The following is a 16,674-nucleotide window of genomic DNA, read 5'->3' as shown; positions in this document are numbered from 1 at the left end:
ATATATATATATATATATATATATATATAAAAAGGAAGGGGGTGGTAGGAGAAAAGCACACAGAAACTGTATTGGAGGGGATCTAAACATTCCCTCTAATGCGTTATGCGTGGTTTCCTCCGAGGCTATGGGTCCCCCTTCTTCCAGCTAGAGGTGGTACTCCCTTCCATATATATATATATATATATATATATATATATATATATATATATATATATATATATATATATATATATATATATATATATATATATATATATAATATAAAGCCAAGTTTGTGTTCCTCACGTGTGCCCCAAAGAATGAGGTGATTTGGTAAAATGCTATGCCCAAGATAACTATCCGAGTGCCGGCGGTGGGGTGGTTCATATAGCCTCGGCTATCACCTCATTTTGTCCGGTCGTGATGGTCAAGTGGATTAAGGCGTCTTGTACATACCAGATGCGTTGCTTCTGGGAGTATGGGTTCGAGTCACTTCTGGGGTGTGAGTTTTCAGTTGCATATGTCCTGGGGACCATTCAGGCTTGTTCGCATTTGTGTTCCTCACGTGTGCCCCAAAGAATGAGGTGATTTGGTAAAATGCTATGCCCAAGATAACTATCCGAGTGCCGGCGGTGGGGTGGTTCATATAGCCTCGGCTATCACCTCATTTTGTCCGGTCGTGATGGTCAAGTGGATTAAGGCGTCTTGTACATACCAGATGCGTTGCTTCTGGGAGTATGGGTTCGAGTCACTTCTGGGGTGTGAGTTTTCAGTTGCATATGTCCTGGGGACCATTCAGGCTTGTTCGCATTTGTGTTCCTCACGTGTGCCCCCAAAGAATGAGGTGATTTGGTAAAATGCTATGCCCAAGATAACTATCCGAGTGCCGGCGGTGGGGTGGTTCATATAGCCTCGGCTATCACCTCATTTTGTCCGGTCGTGATGGTCAAGTGGATTAAGGCGTCTTGTACATACCAGATGCGTTGCTTCTGGGAGTATGGGTTCGAGTCACTTCTGGGGTGTGAGTTTTCAGTTGCATATGTCCTGGGGACCATTCAGGCTTGTTCGCATATATATATATATATATATATATATATATATATATATATATATATATATATATAAATATATATATATATATTAATAAATATGACCGAAAAAGTAAGATTAATAATTCTAACACGAATTTTCTCAATCTTTCGTACATTTCTTTTCACTGTTGGAGGTAATTCAAAAATCAATTCTCCAAAATTCATTTTTATTTCTAGTCTGACGCGACACTTGAGCGCGTTTCGTAAAACTTATTACATTTTCAAAGACTTTAGTTAACACATACACAGCTGAATAGAACTTACACGTCTCCGATTTTGTTTATATCTACATTTGAGCGAGGTGGATGGGGTGAGGTGGTATTTAATAAGGTATTATATATATATATATATATATATATATATATATATATATATATATATATATATATATATATATGAATTTCTGAATTTCAAAAACAAGCACATTAGAATTTCAGTGCAAGCTATTTAGTGCTAGTAATGAGGAAAGGAGTTCGGAGATAATTGAGCTACTGTGCATTCTGTTGCAGTATTTTCAACCAATTCAGCACTATAAAATAGATGAAAGTATTAAGCTGTGCATTTCAAAATCCTAAACAGCAAAGCTTCTATTAATATGTATTATCCAACGTTAAAAATGCTATTAAATATTACCAAAATGTAACCTGTTATTTGTTATAGACGTATATAATTATTAGTAAAACTAAGATGATGGTTAAAGTGACGAAATATATGAAAACAGGTTCAAAGACTTTCGAGCAAACGACAAAGAGTCTCAGTTCCGTTTTGGTGTTACATAAAACATTATTAATAGTAGAATTATATCAGAAAAGTTTGTAAGTTTCGTTGTGTTGTAACAAAAAGAGAAGTATAAGTTTAGTTATGTCACAGAAAGATTTCTCAGTAAGTATTTTGTTACAAATAGAGCAATGCTAGTTTAGTTATGACATTGAAAAGTTATGTCTCAGTAAATTTTCATATTACAGAAATCTTTGACATAGAAAAGTTGTTTTAGTAAAAATCGTGTCTTAGTAAATGATGCGTGTTAGTAAGTTTTTGTTCTAGGAAAATTAAGTTTACTCCTATACCAAAGAAATATTATTTGGTTCAAAGAATTTGTGCCTCTGCACTTAAGTAAAGGGCATGAATAACATGTGTTTGATGTCATTAATATATGATGTCAAAAATATGTCTGTCTATCTCTCTGTCTTTGACTGTTCTGATGGTTGGAGAATGTGTTACATAACTAGTAAAATGCAACCCATGTTCTATGGCTTGATAAAACTAGATAAAAAACTCGAGATTACTTCTCTGTTAACAAAAACGTTAACTGTTGGCGATGTGCTTTACACAATTTAAACTAGTTGATCTACTGCATAAAATCGAAGATGCCGGCCAGAATACGGGTATAAGAATATTGTACCGGCATATTGTTGAGCATACCGGCAACATGTTCTGCATTATATATAAATGGATGTTAATTAAAGAGTGCTTTAGCTGGAAGAGAATAAGAAGTGTTGACTGTATGAATTAGGCTGTTGGGATAAGTTATCTGACTCTCTTGGTGAATTAAATTTGATTGCCTTGTGTTATAGGAGTTAATTTCAACTGGAGTGAACTACAGTGGTGTCAGACATATGACCCCCCCCACCTGTCTCAATGTTAGCATGAATATTGTTGTAATAGTCCTCCTCCCCCTCCAGCATCTGATAGTCCTCCTCCACCTCCAACATCTGATAGTCCTCCTCCACCTCCAACATCTGATAGTCCTCCTCCACCTCCAACATCTGATAGTCCTCCTCCACCTCCAACATCTGATAGTCCTCCTCCACCTCCAACATCTGATAGTCCTCCTCCACCTCCAACATCTGATAGTCCTCCTCCACCTCCAACATCTGATAGTCCTCCTCCACCTCCAACATCTGATAGTCCTCCTCCACCTCCAGCATCTGATAGTCCTCCTCCACCTCCAGCATCTGATAGTCCTCCTCCACCTCCAGCATCTGATAGTCCTCCTCCACCTCCAGCATCTGATAGTCCACCTCCAGCATCTGATAGTCCTCCTCCAGCATCTGATAGTCCTCCTCCACCTCCAGCATCTGATAGTCCTCCTCCACCTCCAGCATCTGATAGTCCTCCTCCACCTCCAGCATCTGATAGTCCTCCTCCACCTCCAGCATCTGATAGTCCTCCTCCACCTCCAGCGTCTGACAGTCCTCCTCCCCCCTCCAGCGTCTGATAGTCCTCCTCCACCTCCAGCATCTGATAGTCCTCCTCCACCTCCAGCATCTGATAGTCCTCCTCCACCTCCAGCATCTGATAGTCCTCCTCCACCTCCAGCATCTGATAGTCCTCCTCCACCTCCAGCATCTGATAGTCCTCCTCCACCTCCAGCATCTGATAGTCCTCCTCCACCTCCAGCATCTGATAGTCCTCCTCCACCTCCAGCATCTGATAGTCCTCCTCCACCTCCAGCATCTGATAGTCCTCCTCCACCTCCAGCATCTGATAGTCCTCCTCCACCTCCAGCATCTGATAGTCCTCCTCCACCTCCAGCGTCTGATAGTCCTCCTCCACCTCCAGCGTCTGATAGTCCTCCTCCACCTCCAGCGTCTGATAGTCCTCCTCCACCTCCAGCGTCTGATAGTCCTCCTCCACCTCCAGCGTCTGATAGTCCTCCTCCACCTCCAGCGTCTGATAGTCTTCCTCCACCTCCAGCATCTGATAGTCCTCCTCCACCTCCAGCATCTGCAGCAACACCAACTCTTTCTGCGTTACTTCCTTTAAGATTTCATTCCAAGAACAAATCAATGTTAATAAATATTTCTTCAATGTTTCACAAGGCTGCCAGACTTTACAAATACGTAGAACAGATACATACAAATAATAATTAGATAGATATAGGTGTAGTCTAAGTTATGTAAAGATAAGTTGATTTAAACTACGTTAGGTTAGGTTAGTTAGATTAAATTAGGAACAGAAAGAGAATTATGGCTGTGAGAGGGTTAAAAAAGAGAGTCGATGGAGGGGACACCTGGGGGGAGGGGGGAGGAGACCGCAAGGAGAAGGGAGTAATAGCGAGATATACAGTGAATGGGGAAGACGGAGAGCAGGTAGATAGAAGGAGAGGGAAGGAAGTAGTGTAAGGGGAGAAGGGGAAAAAGTGAGGGGAGGAAGAGAGAATTAATGACGGGGGAGGGGGTAGGTTATGGGAAGTGTGGGGAGGGGAGGGGTGAGAGGAAGGGGGGGCATAGGGTGGAAGGTGGAGGCAAGTGGATGGTGAGGAGAGGGAGAATGGGGGTATGGAGGAGACTGGTCTTACGCCTCCGACCTTGACATGTTGATTAGTACTCAACTTACTCAATCTGTAAACAATTAGTTAGTAAACAACTTTTTACTTTTGAAAGTAAGTGCATCCCAAGGTCGCCGCTCCTTGTGTCTGCTGAAGAACTAAATATTACTTCTAAAGACATTCCTTACAAAACCCTGATGCTGTCACCTTAAATACTCCTGAAGATTTGTGGTAAGCTTAGTGAACAGGCTTTTAAATTTCTGGGGAAATGAACAATGGACTGAGAATATATTGAAAAATAGGATTTAATGGAAGGGGAGGGGGCCAAGAACTAAAGTCTCCGTCCCACTGCATTGATTTTATACATTTTGTGGGAATTGAGTGACGAGTAACGAAACTGCAATGGTGTACTGAGGCATGGGGATAGAGGCGGGGCTCAAGAACTAGCTCCTTTTCCTAGGCTCCGTTCCTAGTGTATCGGTTTTAATTATGTGGGAGATAAGAGACTGGCAAAGAAATTACCATGGTGAGCAAAAGCCCTGGGCATGAGACGGGGCCCAAGAACTAGGGGTTAGATTCACGAAACAGTTATGCAAGTACCTAGGAACAGTTTCGTTCTTATCGTCGTTGTGGCGGATACGTCGGGATTTAGGAAGACATTTAAGAACACCGTTCTTCCTAAGAAGACCGCCTATAGCTACGACACCTCCAGACCAGTTGTAGCTTTGTGTAAACTGTATATAACTCAAGCCATTTCTACTACATAAAACCGAGGATCAAAATTTAATAACAAACACAGATTTCTGCTGGTGAGTCCCATGATGGAGTCCTTAATTTTACCTATATATGCATTCTCTGCTTGTAACTTTTAATAAATATGTATTATTATGATATAATAATCAGATTTATCATTGCAAGATTTTATTCCAGTAGTTATTGAGTAAATAAACACTGGTGAACTGAAATATGAGAGTAGGTGATGATCACGGGTGGGAATGGAGTGCTTGGAAGCATTTAATTACTATCACCTAATGCCTCTGGTCACCCAGCAGTCAGTGTAGCTACTCAGTAGTTAATCAGCTTGTTGTGAGGTTGCATCCTGTGGGGGGGGGGGGCGGGGTACCTCCATACAAGCCTAACAAGTATAAAATTAATAATAATTATTCAATGTGTCGGGGACAGGCAGCTAGAATATATATATATATCCTCCAGCCTCCCACGCTGGAGGCCTTTTTGTGTTTTTTACCCCTCTCGCAAACCCCACGGCCTCCCTTCGTGTTATAAAGTTCCCCTTTTCTGTTGTTTTTTCTCAGCTATTTGTTTTTACCGATATTATAAACACTGACAATTGACTTCAAGATGGATAGGAATCAAGAACACAGCCAATCCAGGAAGAGGAAAGAGGAAAATCCAAGAGGAAAGCTGTGAAATAAATTAATATCAGAGAAAGTTATCGTGTGTTCGTCGAAAATCTAGAAAAAAATTTACTGACACCAACAAAATTTCAGGCTAGAGTTGACGAATTTTCAGGCAATGATCTTCAGTGCAGAAAGTGATAGTGATGTAGATAGTAAGATGGTTGAAACAGAAACAGCACCTGAGCATGGGTTTGAAATTGAGGTGAGTGATGATGATATTGCAGCCCCCACATGTAGGCGCTTCATTTAGGATTAGAACCACACGGGCCCCACGGGCTCCAAGTACCGCACGGCCCCAACTCAACAGTTCTGGTGAAGCCTGGTCTACTGATAACACTCCACAATTTGTACAGAGTTGTACCGGAACACCATGCTTGATTGTCCCCCATACCAACCACTCCTCTCGGATTTTTAGTTATTTATTATGCGAGAGTTACTGAACTATTTTGCATATGAAACAAACTTGTAAGCATCACACTAAGCATGTCTAATGCTTCTATCAACAAGAAGAATGAGTGGGTTGATGTGAATGAGAATGATCTTGCCAGATATTTGTGACTCACAATATTGATGGGAATTATGAGGCTGCCAATGATCAGTATGTATTGGCAAACAGGTAAATTGTGAAATGTACCTACTTTCAAAAATATTATGACTGCAAAACGAGATAAATCGATTGCAGTGTATTTTCAAACTCATAACAATAATGCTATTTCCAAAGACAATTCAGATAGACTAATAAAAGTTAGAACAGTAATGGAATATCTAACACACATATATGCAAAACATTCTACATTCCTGAAGAAATCTAAATCTGGGTGATATTCCTTAATATTTCTTTAAATATTCCTTTATATTTCTTTATATATTCCATTATATTTCTACTGTGAACAATTATTTTTTTTTTATTTTTACATGCGAATAAATACAATAAAATAATAAACTAATAACAAACAATCAGATAACAAAAAAATACAGAAGCACAAAGCAAGTTAATACAACGTAACACAAATACACTAAATACCGGCCCGAAGGGCCGACAACAAAAACACAACAAGGAGCATAAACACAATGAAACACAACACCGGACAGAAGGGTAACGGAAATATGATAAATACAACAAAAAAACAAAATCGGCCTGAAGGGCGCTCAATAGGTACACCACATTGCAACTAACCACAGGCCACAGCAAGCACACAGACTACTCAAAGTGTTCATACTTATCCGGCCACACCGCCGCCGGGAATCGAACATAATACGCCTCCCACATATACATTACGCCATTCGGAACAGGTACAGTATTAATAGTACGAGGATCAGGCATTAACTCCGGCACACCCACAACAAAACACCGAGCCCGCTGTACCCAGATGGAAGAAGGGCACCACGGAACAGGATGCACGCGGTCAATAATGTCAAACTGCAAAGGATGCTGCGCATCATGCGCCACTCCGGAGGCCAAGACGAGAGGGAGGGGCTCCTTCCCGCGAGGCCGGGCAATGGGCAGCGCACTGGGAGCCTCCTCGGCCGCCTCACAGCGCTCCGCGTCAACCACCGGACGTTGTTCCTGCCGGGACCCCCCACGCTTGGCATCCTTCTTCAGTACCAGCTTGATGCCTCGGCACGCACCAGAACTCTCACCATCCACGTCAGTAGGAGCGACCACCCCCCACTGCGGAGAACCTTCTGCAGGAGAAAGAACAGGAGGTAAATCATAGGTACAAACATCGTCAACAGCAGACACATGGACGTCAGCCACCACCAGCGACGTAGAGCGCGAAGCACCCGGAGTCGCCACATCATCTCCCAAAGCTCCACCTGCGTCGTAGTCCTCCGCATCAGCCCAAGCAGTAGAAGAACGCTTGGTCACTGGCCGCACATCCTCACAGCCGGAGGCGGACCCAGAACCACGGGCCTCACGAACCGGGCGAACCGACGCCCGTCGCAAAACGGCAGCAGCCTCTACCACAGGGGGAACCGGACCACACACAGTAGGAGGTTCCACAGCCACCCCAGCACCCAGCACAGGAGGAACCCGAGGGGAGAACGCAGGGCCAGGGTCCACAGCCGAAGACGAGGAAGCCGACGGCGACGCTCCACAGGGATCACCAGGAAGGGCCATGGGAACGGCAGGGCCAGAGACATGGTCAGGAGGAACATCCGACGGGACCGCAACACCCGGAGGAGGGTCTGCGACAACCGGGGGAACGTCGGGTGACACTGGGGGAGCCTCAGCAGCAAACGGGACGTTCACCTCCTCACCCCCGGAGTCCTCCTCCAGAGGGAGCGGCGGGAAATCCTCCTCACGGAACATGTTCACAGGAACGACCGGATCAGCAGTACACCCGGCAGCCTGATGCCCCAACAAGCCACACCGGAAGCAAGTACGGGGTTGCCGGGCATAAAACACATGCTTGTAGTACCCCAACAGCCGGACAGAGCACGGTATGTCCGACCTCAGTCGCATCCCGAGGGTCCGAATGTTGGTCTTCACACCCGAATACGTGCCAGACGACAGCAAGTTCATCCGCACACTGATGACGGAGCCGTACCTCTGGAAGAATCGCCGGAGGAGAGTCTCAGGAAACTCCATGGGGGCACCATGAACACTGACATACGTCACAGCACCACAACGGTCTGAAAAGGTCACAGGCCCGGTGCCGTCCTGTAGCTGCAAAGTACGTCCCTCGTACCTCCGTAAGAAAGCACGGTACACCGCCTCACCCACAAACTTGACAATAACACGGTGAGTAGTTACCAGCTCAATGCATATACGGCCTCAACCGGGACACGAAGCATGTCACTCAATACCACGTCCACCAACGGGTAACCAGCACGGCCAGTAAACTCCAATCCGATGGAGTTTATCCTCACGACAGGGGGAAGACGGCCGCCCATCGTAAAAGCGCCACGTCCACACCACCAGGAACAGCAGGGAGGGTAGACACACCCACACCCCCTGCCGGCAAAAACGGCAACCACCCTAAACTACCAGAGCGATCAGGCGACACGTCCTCACTGCACGGCAGCTCAGGAGCAACTCCACTGTGAACAATTTGATACCAAATTGAACGACGTAGCACGAAAATTGACGTCAGAAAGCTGATAAAAGTATACTTACAAATTTAACGTATTTGTTTACTACAATCTCGGTGCTGACTGTATAAGTTGAAAAAACCTAGTTTTACATCGAAATAAATTAATTGTATAAGAAAATTTGATGTAAATAGGTGGCATGTGATGGTCGATGGGCTCCGAAAAGCCAGCGTCGTGATTGGCTAAACCTGTAAGAGGAGCTATGTAACCTTCTCTCTGATTGGCCAGATGAAAAGCCTTAGTGACATTTATCGAGACTTAGGTGAGCTTTAACAAAATTGCTAATAAATGAGTGCGAACACCTTCCTGAATCGTACGTACGGTTCTTCTTGCCAAGTACTTAAGAACCTTTGTAGCATAGCTACTTTAGAAGACCAAAGTACTTTAGAAGACGAACAAATCCACAAGGGCCGTGACAAGGATTCGAACCTGCGTCCGGGAGCATCCCAGACGCTGCCTTAATCGATTGAGCTACGACATGGTCAAGAGGAGTTGAAACCCAAGTTCTATTGAACATACTGGATCCAGCAGCCTCTCCGAGGCACAAACCAGGGTTTTACACAACTCCCCCCATGCACTCGAGCTATGTAAATAGGCCGTTCTCCTTCTTCGCCCTTACTTCATTACACACAGAAATCACAATTGCGTGATGCATCAAATAAACAAATCCACAAGGGCCGTGACGAGGATTCGAACCTGCGAAGAGGGAGAACGGCCGCTTGACATTGCTCGAGTGTTAGTTCAGTAGAACTTCGGTTTCAACTCCTTTTGACCATGTCGTAGCTCAGTCGATTAATGCAGCGTCTGGGATGCTCTCGGACGCAGGTTCTAATCCTCGTCACGGCCCTTGTGGATTTGTTCATTTGATGCATCGCGCAATTGTGATTTCCTTGTGTACTTTAGAAGACTTTTGTGACCACAAGGATTCCATATCCCCCTTGGAGACAGTGTTGCCTCCTAGCAAGACGCTGTAGAACTAGTCATGATATCTCGAGGTGCCCAGGTGCACCTACAAATTATTAGGAGTTCACAGGTAAGCGTGGGGAGGCTTAGGTGCTATTATTGGTCAACAGGTGATGACGTCACGGATTCCTGGAGGACGCTAGAGGCGCTTAGGACAAGCATTCGGACTCCAGATCCTGTGATAGCTACGCTGCCCCTCAGAACTCCGGGCAAGTGAGTTTCATCTAAGTATGGAGACCTTGTTTCTTGAATACAAGGTACTCCTTGTAACCAAGAAACGAACCAGACTCTAATCACTGGTGAATTTCGCTGCACAAGTGGATTATACATCGTATTGGAAGATTGTTAATTACGGTGCAACAACGGTTCGAGGACGAGCCACCAAGACCACTGCGTCATATGTAAGGTACTAGCAGTGTGGAATAACGGTGTAAGGAGATTCACGTGAAACTTCAGGGGAAATTATCGAGTAACCGACAAAGGGAAGACGTTGTAAGACGTGGTACAAATGCAGAAGCGAGAAATGTGGATGTGTGTTTGGGCGCGCCACTTCTTGTCTCAGTGAGAGGGTTTATTGTATATAAACATGTCAACACTATCTGCATTCTACAGATAGTGTTGAGTGAGGGTGTGATTGCCCTAGCACTATTGATGGTCGTGTCAAGGTGACACGACTTGCTTGCAACACGCGAGCTGTACCAGCTCGCGTGTTGCAAGCAAGTTACTCCTGGAATTACCTTGTCATCTGGAAAGCTAGAGGTTCGAGCCTGATCCAGCATTGTGATGCAGTGTTGAGCTCCCTCGCTAATATCTACAGTCTTACTGGACGTCTGGAGACGCCTGGAACTTCGCTGGCAGTGTGAATGAAGTGGTTGAGTGTAAGTACATAACCCGGGGTATTTAATTCTTGTGTGGTGCACATATTAATTTGGGTGATCACTAATCACCCAATCTCGGATTGGTCAGAGTATATCTCACAACGAACTTTCTCTGTATTTGGACTCAATAAGATTGTGGAAGTGTTAAGCTGTCAGCTCGGGAGGAGTGACAGGTCTTAACCTTTGAGTGTCGCGTCGCTAGTGAGTGACCGACAAGTATATGTGTGAACGGTATTATAAACAAATTTTGAGTTGGGATTTGTTACCATATGTTACAGGAAGTGTTGGGAGTGATTAATTGCTACGGTTGTCCCTGTGACGTGTAGGTAACTTGTGTGATTAGCGGTTGTGTTTGTGGCACACTTATTATATTATTGTGTGATTATCCCATGGTGTTGTCCTGTCTAGTGATACCTTGTTATTGGTTTTGTCTCTGTGATAAAACACTAACAAGTAGATCATTAGTTGTTAAATAATTAATTGATTGTTGTTAAATTGTTAAATAATTAATTGATTGTTGACTATCTGAGTGACAATGTGATTAACATAAGTTTTTAATAAATTATCATTGATTGTTTACTGTCTGAGTGACAGAGTGATTAGCATAAAGTTGTTAATTAATTAATATTGACTGTTTACTGTCTGAATGACGTAGTGATTAACAAAAGTAGTTCATTAATTTTGATTTAATGTCTTGGTGACAACGTTGAACGTAAAGAAATTACCTGTTGTATTATTTGTTTGTTTTAGATTCAGCTACTCGGAACAAAAGTTCCAAGTAGCACGGGCTATGGTGAGCCCGTAGTGGACTTGTCGACTTATTGTGGTTATATCTTAGTGACAGTGTTCTTTTGCATTCATTAACATGAATTAATTTGTTGTGTTGTTGAAGTGTTTTGATACTGCCAGTAGCGAGTGCAGTAATTGCCAAGAGTGTTCCCGAAGTGTTCAGCTAGTTCTCTTTTGTTCATGACCCATATCTTCCTCTCCACACGCCCTTCCGTTCCTCTTCTCCACTCACCCTTCTCATTGCCCTTTCCACTTTCCCTCCCTATCTCTCTCTAGTCCACTTTCTCTCCACACCCCCATCTCTCTTTTTACACACACCTCCATCTAACTTTCAACACACCCCTGTCTCCATCTCTACAACCCCCATCTCCTACCCATTCCCCATTTCTCTTTTCATCCCTTCATCTCTCTCTCCACACACTCTCTCCGCATATATCTTTATATTCAACCTTCCTTCTCTCCCCTTCCACATCCCTCTCTACACCCTTCTCGTTTTCTCCCTTTCCCCTCACGACCCACCCTTCCCTATCTCCCTCTCCCCTCACGACCCACCCTTCCCTATCTCCCTCTCCACATACCCTCCTCATCCCACCAACACACATTTCCTGTCTAGCCCCATCATTTTTCCTAAACTATCCCTATCAATGCAACCCAAATGTTGTGCCCAGAATACAAAACCGTCATCTGAATAAATGTTTTAAAAGTCAATATCAGAACTTTACTAAACAAGTCACAGCCCTCACAAGTCACAGCCCTCACAAGTCACAGTAAATACCCCTCCACAACTTTGTGGTGGAGGGGTATTGGAGAGATGCCCTCCTTCAGGTGGGCCAGAGGGCCAATCCCGATTCCAATATTCCTCTCATGATAAAATAAAATTTGACCTTGCAATGATTAATGAGGATAGCTCTAAGCATCTGGCCTCCAACCTCCGACAGACATTCTATTTGTTGATATTGATAAACAAACTTGAGATACTTTGTTAGGATATTAGGTAATATGTCCTAACGTATGAAATACATGGATATTTCTAGAACAATTAATTATATAGCTCTAATTTGCGATTTTTACGCATTAAATTTCAAGGCAGGGGAGTGAGACCTTACCTCACTTAGGTTAGTGGTGACCTTGCACAGCAGGGGACACAGGTTCTGCTCCACGTCCAACATGTGGTACTTAAACCACCCGTTATTGACGAAGTGTCGCTCAGTGTAAACAAAAGCTTTAGGAGTGGTGCCAGATCTAAACCTGAAAAACGGAAAGATCTAATTTAAAATAAACACACACCCCATTCCATTCAGAAACTTGTGTAAGGAAGCATTCAGAACTTTGTATACCACATATGTCAGGCCAGTCCTGGAGTATGCAGCTCCCGCATGGAGTCTATATCTAGTCAAGGATAAGACCAAACTGGAAAAGGTTAAAAGGTTTGCCACTAGACTAGTACCCGAGCTGAGGGGTATGAGCTACGAGGAGAGACTACGGGAATTAAACCTCACTTCGCTGGAAGAGTTAGGGGGGACATGATCACCACATTCAAGATTCTCAAGGGAATTGATAGGGTAGATAAAGACAGTCTATTTAACAAAAGGGGCACACGCATTAGGGGACACAGGTGGAAACTGAGTGCCCGAATGAGCCACAGAGATATTAGAAAGAACTTTTTTAGTGTCAGAGTGGTTGACAAATGGAATGCATTAAGAACTGATGTGGTGGAGGCTGACTCCATACGCAGTTTCAAGTGTAGATATGATAGAACACAATAGGCTCAGGAACCTGTACACCTGTTGATTGACGGTTAAGAGGCGGGACCAAAGAGCCAGAGCTCAACCCCCGCAAGCACAATTAGGTGAGTACACACACAGCATGAGTTACGAGGAAAGGCCTCGGGAAATGCACCTTACGACACTGGAAGACAGAAGAGTAAGGGGAGACATGATCACTACCTGCAAAATCCTCAGGAGAATCGACAGGGTAGACAAGGATAAACTATTCAACACTGGTGGAACGCGAACAAGGGGACACAGGTGGAAAATGAGTACCCACATGAGCCACAGGGACGTTAGAAAAAAACTTTTTCTGGGTAAGAGTAGTTAACAGGTGGAATGCGTTAGACAGTGATGAGATGGAGGCTGACTCCATACACAGTTTCAAATGTAGATATGATAGAGCCCATTAGGCTCAGGAATCTGTACACCTGAACTGATTGACAGTTGAGAGGCGGGACCAAAGAGCCAAAGCTCAAACCCCCGCAAGCACAAATAGGTTAGTACAAATAGGTGAGTACACACTCACACGTGCGGGGGTTGAGTTCTGGCTCTTTGGTCTCACCTCTCAAATGTCAATCAACTGATGAACAGGTTCCTGGGCCTATTGGGCTCTATCATATTTACACTTGAAACTGTGTATGGAGTCAGCCTCCACCACATCACTGCCTAATGCATTACATTTGTCTGTTACTCTGACACTTAAAAAAATCTTTCTAATGTCTCTATGGCTCATTTGGGCACTTAATTTCCATCTGTTCCCTAGTGCGTGTGCTCCTTGCGTTAAATAGGCTGTGTTTATCTACCATATCAAGTCCTCTGAGAATCTTGTATGTGGTGATCATATCCCCCCTAACTCATCTGTCTCCCAGTTACATGAGGTTTAATTCCCGTAGTCTCTCCTCATAGCTCATACCCCTCAGTTCGGGTACTAGTCTGGTGGCAAGCCTTTGAACCTTTTCCAGTTAAGTCTTATGCTTGACTAGATATGGACTCCATGCTGGAGCCGCATTCTCCAGGATTAGTCTGACATATGTGGTATACAAAGTTCTGAAAGGTTCCTTACACAAGTTTCTAAAGGCCGTTTTTATGTTAGCCAACCTGGCATATGCCGCTGATGTTATCCGTTGATGATATGGGCTTCAGGAGATAGGTTTGGCATGATATCAACCCCCAGGTCTCTCTCTCTCTCTCTCTCTCTCTCTCTCTCTCTCTCTCTCTCTCTCTCTCTCTCTCTCTCTCTCTCTCTCTCTCTCTCTCTGACTCTTGAAGTATTTCATCTCCCAAATGATTCCTTGTATCTGGTCTCCTGCTCCCTACACCTATATTATATACTCCCTTCATTATATTATATTTGCTTGGGTCTTCCCACTCTCACAGCATCATTGTAACCATTTTCACTATACACATTCGTCATCACTGCAAATATCTACACATCCTCTCCATTTGTGTCCACACAGACCTTCCTTATCTCCCACACATACTCAGTCGCCCAAACCCACTCCCCATCTCCCTCCCACACATCCTGCACATCTTTTTACGACACATCCTCCACATCTCCCACACATCACCGCCATCTCCTTCAAACAGTTCCTCCCCATCTCCATCTCACAAATCCTGCCCATCTCCCTCCCACACATTCTCCCCTTCTTTTCCCACAAATCCTCGTCATCTACCTTCCACATATACTGCCCATCTCCCTCCAACACATCAACCCCATCTACCTCCCACACATCCTGCCCATCTCCCGCACATCCTCTCCATCTCTCTCTAACACATCCTTCCCATCTTTCTCCAACACATCAACCCCATCTACCTCCCACACATCCTGCCCATCTCCCACACATCCTCTCCACCTCTCTCTAACACATCCTTCCCATCTCCCTCCCACACATCCTGCCCATCTCCCTCCCACACATCCTCCCCATCTCCCTCCCACATATGCTCCCAGTCTCCCTCTCACACATCTGTGAAGGTATGGGTTTTCAGCAGTTTTTACACAAGCAGGACAGTCATCACAATACTGAATGACGTCTTTCTTTAATCCAGACCAGGTAAAGTATTTGCTTATTTGTTTTTGTAATACCCTGATGACCGCCTATTTGTGAGTCATGGGCTACACTTAACAACTTTTCTTTATAACCCCTCGGTAGGACTACTTAATTAACTACCTGCCAAGTGTGTGACACAGGTCAGCTCCAAGGTCTCCACTTCCACATCAACACCTCGTTAGTGTAGTAATAAGTCATAACTTCCGATTCTGCCTTTTAATTCAGTTACTGCCTTATTATGTCAGTCAGTCAACGTAGGATCAGTTCATTGTTGATTTATAAAGTTAAATTTTGGTCTCAAGTCCAAATAATCACTCACCAATATGGTTTACCTTTCTCAAAAAACACAAGCAGTATGGTAAATTTAAATACCTCGCTCTGGCATTCGTGAGTTTAATGAGCAACCACACATATCATAGCATTTATCAAACACACAAGAATATATAAGGAAACTGGACTCTCACTCTATTATCCCACTTTGAAGTGCCTTAAACTACTCTAGGGTATCCTGCAGCTTTAATAAATAAAAAAAATTGTGGGTTATCTGAATTTCTGGCAGAATGTAACCCTCTAAAATCAAGGCCGTCAGATAACACGTCCTCTCTCCGTCAAGTCTCTTCGGCAGCCGTCCTAGTTTGCCAGGTCGCCCTGTAGTAACCCCACCTGCTATTCCCCTTCTCACTTAACACCCCAGCTTAACACTGCTTGCTGATCACTGTGAACCTCACTGAACTACCAGCTAATATTAAATCTGAAATATTAAATGAGGGAGAGCAACATATATAAAAGGGGTCATTAATTTTAAAATAGTGAATAAAAACTTAAATGTACACTGCTACCACCTTCCTGATACCTGAATGTGTCTGGATTACTGATCTCCCAGGAAGGACAGAAATCAATAATCATTAACTTGGAGGGCGTAGAAATCTTGGTAATAATGCTTGGGGATTAATTATATCGAAATCTTTACTTTACTTATTGAGGATTCAAGGGCAACTTTAATATCCCTGAAATGAAGAACGCAGGGGGATTTCTAGAACAGCACATAAAAACCACATATTAAAATGACTAAGCATTAATAAAAGAGGAAACAGATAACTAAACAACAAATTACATTAATAAGAACTTTATTGACTAAAGACACGTATATTTATATCAAATTTAAATATATCTTGCTCTAAATATATCCCTAAGAGGCAATATAACCGGAGTGTAATTACTTTGATGTACCAAAACTCAGACAGATATTACCTTACTCCTGAAATACCAGCCACAGAATGTTGAGTGGCTCCCCTCTGGCCCTGATGGGGACCTGTCCCAAGTTGCTCCCAAAGACACACTGACTAATATTTTCTTATACAACCCCAGG

At 43.8% G+C, this 16,674-nt stretch overlaps 1 protein-coding gene across 1 annotated transcript in view; it reads right to left on the bottom strand.

Moving 5' to 3' along the window:
- Positions 1-16,674, bottom strand: part of LOC123772962 (3-galactosyl-N-acetylglucosaminide 4-alpha-L-fucosyltransferase FUT3-like) — a 334,661-nt gene that overhangs the window by 16,868 nt on the left and 301,119 nt on the right. Inside the window, exon 6 of the mRNA XM_045766399.2 lies at positions 12,595-12,736. Coding sequence (XP_045622355.2) covers positions 12,595-12,736 — 142 coding nt within the window. The remainder of the gene's footprint in view (positions 1-12,594; positions 12,737-16,674) is intronic.

The sequence above is a fragment of the Procambarus clarkii genome, chromosome 14 (assembly GCF_040958095.1).
Source record: "Procambarus clarkii isolate CNS0578487 chromosome 14, FALCON_Pclarkii_2.0, whole genome shotgun sequence".
NCBI classification, from domain to species: domain Eukaryota; kingdom Metazoa; phylum Arthropoda; class Malacostraca; order Decapoda; family Cambaridae; genus Procambarus; species Procambarus clarkii.
Note: the sequence above shows the minus strand (reverse complement) of the source record. Positions and strands in the feature narration are given on the sequence as shown.